General features: G+C 51.7%; 1 protein-coding gene across 3 annotated transcripts in view; it reads right to left on the bottom strand.

Moving 5' to 3' along the window:
* Chka (choline kinase alpha) overlaps positions 1-1401 on the bottom strand; it is a 48725-nt gene extending 47324 nt beyond the window's left edge. For 2 of the 3 annotated variants that reach the window (XM_031389114.1, XM_031389115.1), the window contains exon 1: positions 731-1382. In XM_031389114.1, the coding sequence (XP_031244974.1) occupies positions 731-1068 (338 nt within the window). In that variant the 5' untranslated portion in view covers positions 1069-1382. Of the gene's footprint in view, positions 1-730 lie in introns of all 3 variants that reach the window. The other variant, XM_031389113.1, reaches the window with a different exon arrangement.
* Between the last annotated feature and the right edge of the window lie 4843 nt (positions 1402-6244).

Genomic DNA, 6244 nt, shown 5'->3' with positions numbered 1-6244 from the left:
AAGGCCAGGCTCCAATACCTAGGATGTTCATGATCGCTCTGCCCACAAGAGATCCATCTTTCCAAGGAGGAATTCTTCTTACTTCACGATTGTTTGTGGAGCCACACCTCCAGATGCTGGCCAGTAACACAGGTACACGAAGACTTAAAGAGCCTCAGAAGGAGATGAGTGAGTGACCTCCACATTCCACCAACACACATCAACTCCCTTTTGAAGACAGTGCCTTGCTATGTAGCTCTGGCTGGTCTGAAACTTACTATGTAGGCCAAACTGGTCTCTCCTTAGGGAGACCCGACTGCCTCTGCCTCCCTGAGTGCCAAAAGAGAATTTCGAGGGGGGGGGGCAGAGAGGGGGTTGTGATCAAATTACAGACTAGAAGTACTACAAGGAAAAAGTTACCTGGGGACTTTTCCTCCCTCTTTTTCTAAAGCTCAGCCACAGCATCCCTTATTCATTCAAGGGCCTCGTTAGAGAAACGGCTTCCTAGCTAGACACATCTATTTTGAGCTTTGGTACAGAACGTACTGGTGTGACTGCACAGTATTGTTCTTCCGCAAGGGACCGGCATCCCAGCTCACATTTTCTCAAAGCTCGCCGCAGGCGGCCTTCCCCGCTGCGGGGTGTGTGCTCTGGACTCCCGGGCGCGGCGCTCACCTCTACCCGAGCCGCCGCCCAGCCCCGCCCTCCCGCTTCACCCCTCCACCCCCCGCGCGGTGCCGCAGTCACCGACCTGATGACACTGATGTGGAACTGGTCCTCGCGAAGGCCCCGCCAGGCTCCGGGCAGGAATTCCTTGCACCACAGGTAGGCCCTGCGCCGCGTCCGGGGCTCGGGTTGTTCGTCCGCAAACGGCGGTGATGGCGGCGGGGGCAACGGCAGGGGCGGCGGCGGCGGCGGCGGCAGCGCGAGAGGTTGGGACCGGCCACCAAGCTGCTTGGACTCCAGCTCGCCGGCGGCGTCGCGCTGCTGCCCTACGCCGGGCGTCGGGGCAGCGCTGCCACCGCAGCTCAGCAGCAGCCCAAGCGGCGACGGCTCGGCCTCGCCCCCGGTGCAGAACTTGGTTTTCATGCTAGACAAGCGGCTGAGAAGGCGCGGGCGGCCACAGCACGAGAGGGCCACACTCAGGGTCCGGCTGGATGCTCGCCTCTGGGGGCCGGCGCGGGGAATGGCTCGCCGGCTTCACTGACCGGCCGGGCGGCGGTTGTGGGGGCGCGCGGGGAGGCGGAGGCGGAGGCGGCGGCGGCGGGGAGAGGTAGCAATGGACCTCACGACTGGCAGCAGTCACGAGAGACGAGCGCGGGAGGCCGACGGCGGGCGACTGCTGTAGTGGGCCGCGGCGCTCGCTCCTTTACAGCGCCGCACGCGGAGAGCCCAGCGTCACCGCCCGCCCCCGCGCTCGCCGTTGATTGGACGCGGCGGCGCATCACAACCGCCGCCACCCTCGCCACGCCGCTTTCCCATTGGCTGAGGCACAGCCCCCCCTCGCCTCAGGCGGTGAGCCCACGGTGAGGGAGGGGCCGGCGCACCGGGGGCGGGGCCTTGGCCAGGGGTCTCGGGGGTCCTGGAGAGACCCGCTACCTCGGTTGCCTGCATTCACAAGGTGGCGCCTTTGCGGACTCCGGCCTCTTAGGGCAGGAGAGGCGAGGCCTCTCCAGCTTTGGCAGACCCCAGAGTGGGTGTTGAAAGGGAAACTTTGCTTAGACGGCCCCAGGTCTGAAAGTGGTGATTTGAAAGGCCCTGGGGGCTTTGCCGGAGCTGGCAGGAAATGGGTGTCTGGAGGCTGGCTGTTCTTTCCGGGTGACCTTGGGGCAAGGCAGCTCCTGAAGGAGCTCTGTGTGTTTTTACAACATTTCCCAGGCGCTCTTCGAGATGCTTCCATGCCCGATACAACTCCTGGCCGGAGGCATTATCCATCTACAGTTCTAATAACAAAAAGAGACTTGGTCAAGGCCACACACCCACTTGCCAGCTGTCTGCGCTCTCCACTCAGAGAGAAGCCTCGCTCTACTTGCCTGCAGCCTCAGTTTCCCTGTCCGTGGTGCTGAGGATGTCAGCTAGATTCTCAGGACACCTTCCTGACAGCCTGGCCTCAACAGCCGCCAGAATTGCTGGCCAAAGGTGCTTGCTTCGTGATTCCTGGCTTTGTAGACGCTGTCATCTGCCCCACTCCCCTCTTCCCGGCTGTCCAGTTGCGTGACCATGACTAATGTACCTTTGCCCTAGGGCATGGAAGGGGGCCAAGGCCCCTACAATGTATGCCCACACATTGCCTCATTCTTTGGTCTCATCATTCAGTCCTTCCAGGAAGTAACTGAGGCTACAAAGAATATAAAACTATTGGTCTGTGTATAACTAGAAAGAAAGGTTTCCTCAGCTGCCAAAGAGCTAGGAAATCCAGAATGCAGAAAATGGTTTCTTTGTGGGCTTTCACAGTCCGCTGGAAGTCAAAAACTCTTCAAAAAGAGTAGGTGCTTATCTGGACTTTCTCCCCACAAAATGATCTTACTGAACAAAAGAATGCAAATAACCTGGGCATAATGGCACGTGCTCTTAATCCCAGCGCTTGAGAGGCAGAGGCAGGTGGATCTCCGTGGGTTCAAGACCAGCCTAGTCTACACAGTAAGTTTCAGGACAGTCCAAGTTCCATAGTGAGACCCTGTCTTGGAGGGAAAAAGTGCAAATGGGGCTGGCAAGAAAGTGCTCTTAGCGGGTAAGAGCACTAACTGCTCTTCCGAAGGTCCTGAGTTCAAATCCCAGCAACCACATGGTGGCTCACCCATAATGAGATCTGATGCCCTCTTCTGGTGCATCTGAGGTCAACTACAATGAACTTATATATAAAATAATAAATAAATCTTTGGGCTGGAGCAAGCAGGAACTGAGCGAGCAGGGCCAATGGGAGCAAGTGGAGTTGACCAGAGCAAGCAGAGGTCCTAAAATTTCAATTCCCAACAACCACATGAAGGCTCGCAGCTATCTGTACAGCTACAGTGTACTCACATAAATAAATAAATAAATAAATAAATAAATAAATAAATAAATCTTAAAGAGAAAGAAAGAAAGAAAAGAAAAGTGCAAATGAAAGGAGACTTTGGAGGATCCCATGGAGCTCAGCCTGGAGTTGAACTCCAGAGAAGTAGAAAAAAAAAAGGAGGCCTGGCCTAGGAGTTCCACTGGCTACTAGAAAGGCTAAGAAATCAAGGTCTCCCATTCAGGAATCTGGAAGGCATTTAGATAAGGGAACAGAGGACTTTGAAAACACCAGCCCACGTGGAGGTGGGGCCCTGTCACTGGCCTTCGAAGGGAACTAGCCCTTTGTCCTCATACTAGTCCCCATAATCTCAGAGGAATGTTGGAAAGCTGGCCAAGGGAGACGCTGCTCCAGAAGTGAGAGGAGAGCTCTATAATTTGCAGTAACTTTTTCTCTGAACTCTTCTGGTTTAGACTATGAGAACCCACAAGGCGCCTTGCTGGGAGATCAGCTTCCAGTGGCAGTAAGAGGTCGCTCCTGTGAAAGGGTTGGAAAGCTCTCAGTAGCCAAAGCGTGGAAAGAACATGAACATATATGACCCTCATAAACATTCTAGCCAGAAAGAAACTCTGCCTGGAATACACACACACATACACATACACACACACACACACACACACACACACACATGAGGGGAAAAATATCTTAATCGCATATATGAAATTGCCTTAATGAATCTGGCACTTTCACTTTGATATTAGCTTTCAGCAAGTAAGAAGGAGGCCAGGCAGCGATGGCACATGCCTTTAATCCCAGTACTCAGAAAGCAGAGGGAAGCGATTCTCTGAGTTTGAGGCCTGACTGGTCTACAGAGCAAGTTCCAGGATGACAGTGCTACACAGAGAAAACCCTGTCTTAAAAAAAAAAAAAAAAAAAAAAAAAAAAAAAAAAAAAAAACAAAAACCCAGGGCTGGTGAGATGGCTCAGCTGTTAAGAGCACCAACTGCTCTTCCAAAGGTCCTGAGTTCGAATCCCAGTAACCACATGGTGGCTCACACCCACCTGTAATGAGATCTGATGCCCACTTCTGGTGTGTCTGAAGTCAGCTGCAGTGTACTTATGTATAATAATAAATAAATCTTAAAAAAAAAAAACCAAAAAGCTGGGTGTGGTGGCATATGCTTATTATCCTAGAGTTGGGGAGGCAGAGTCAGGCGCATTCTGGGGCTCACTAGCAGCCAGCCCAGCCAATTTGGCAAGTTCCAGGCTAGGAAGAGACCCTGTCTCAAAGAACAAGATAGACAATACTTGAAGAATATCACCTGAGGATGCCTGCTGTCTCTCCACACACATGCATATGAGGACACACTCACATGTGCACATGCACACAGCCCCCCCCTCCAAACATAGAGCAGGACTCACCCAAGAGCACACAGCTAGGAAATGAGAACCTGGATCCGAACTTAGGTAACATGGCTACAGGGTTGATTCAGGGCCACTTCAAGCAGTTTCTACCCTCTGTCATTCCAAGCTTTCCAAATCACAAGAAGGGACGAGGACCTGAGGGGCTGATGTGTCCAACTCCTCTCTGTATGTCCTGTCATATGTGTGGCCAGACCAAAACTCAGTGCCCCTGAGTCAGGTGCCCAGGCCTAGTCCAATCAACTAGAACCACGAAGCTGGATCCAGCTTTGCTCGCCTGAACAGCAAGGGCTAGCTGTAGGATATGTAGGATATGTACCTGTTACCAGCATCTGTGTCAATTCTGAAGTTAGGTAGAGTTCTTGCGATGGACCTGTGCCACACACAGGTCCCTACTTTGAAGAAGGCCAGGGTAAATCAAGTTCTTCACTCCTGTCACAAGCTTGCCCTAGAGGCACAACCTTCTCTTCTAGAGCCTGCATATCACAACAAGGGAAAGATACAGCCTTGGAGCCTGGCAGCCTGGGTACAAATCCTGCCCATTTTACTTCCTTGGCATCTGCCTTCACGCGGACTGCTTACTGTTGCCTAAGCCTGTCCCTGTCTGTCAAATGACTGTAATAGCCTAGCTCATGGCAGGGATAAAGGGGTGCAATAAATTTCCTTGTTAAAAATCACAATTCATTTGAGAAGAGGAAACTTTAATTAATAAAATGCCTTTATAAAACTGGCCAGTAGGCATATCTTGAGCATTTTCTTGATTAATGATTGGCATGGCAGAGTTCAGCCAACTCTAGGCAATGACATCCCTGGGCAGGTAGTCCTGGGTTGTCCATAAAGCATGCTGAGCAAGCCACAGGAGCAAGCCAGTAAGCAGCACACCCTAATGCAGCTAGACAACGCTGGTGCAGGCCTTTAGTCCCAGCACTTGGGAGACAGAGGCAGGAAGATGTCTGTGAGTTCAAGGCCAGCTTTGAACTTGACACAGTCTAATACTGAAAAAGATAACTGTGTCCATAGACATCGGACAGCATCTCAGGGGTACATTTGGGGACCTTTAAAAGTCTGAGAAGGCATTCACCTGGCAGAATATTTCAGAGTTTACAGCAACATTTTTAAATATGTTCATAGGCCTTGAGCTGAAAAACTCTGTTCCCAAGGGAGAAAGTTAGCTGGACGAGGGAAATGGCTCAGTGGGTAAGATCACTTGGGCCAGGGAAATGGCTCAGTGGATGAGATCACTTGCCACCAATCCTGAAGAACTGAATTCTGTCCCTGGAACTCACAGTGGGAAGAAAGAGCCAACTCCCTAAAATTGTCTTCTAACTCTCCCAAGCACATCATATGCCTCACACACACTGTACTAGCTGGTTTTGTGTGTCAATTTGACACAGGCTGGAGTTATCACAGAGAAGGGAGCTTCAGTTGGGGAGACCTAGCTGTGGGGCATTTTCTCAATTGCCCCTTGTAGGTGATGCCATTCCTGGGCTGGAAGTCTTGGGTTCTATAAAAACAGGCTGAGAAAGCCAGGAGAAGCAAGCCAGCAAGGAACATCCCTCCATGGCCTCTGCATCAGGTCCTGCTTCCTGACCTGCTTGAGTTCCAGTCCTGACTTCCTCTGGTGATCAATAGCAATGTGGAAGTAAGCTGATGTTTGTGCAGGAATAGAAACCCTGACTAAGACACACACTAATAAAAAAATATTTTTAAATTAAAAAATAGGTGTACAGTAGAGGTGCATACCTTTAATCTCAGGACTATGGAAATAGAGGCAGGCAGATCTCTGAGTTCAAAGCCAGCCTGGTCTACAGAATGAGTTTCAGAATAGCCAAGGGTACGTAGAGAGGCCCT

This window comes from Mastomys coucha, unplaced genomic scaffold (genome assembly GCF_008632895.1).
Source record: "Mastomys coucha isolate ucsf_1 unplaced genomic scaffold, UCSF_Mcou_1 pScaffold21, whole genome shotgun sequence".
In the NCBI taxonomy this organism is placed as follows: Eukaryota; Metazoa; Chordata; class Mammalia; order Rodentia; family Muridae; genus Mastomys; species Mastomys coucha.
This window is presented reverse-complemented; position numbering and strand designations above follow the sequence as displayed.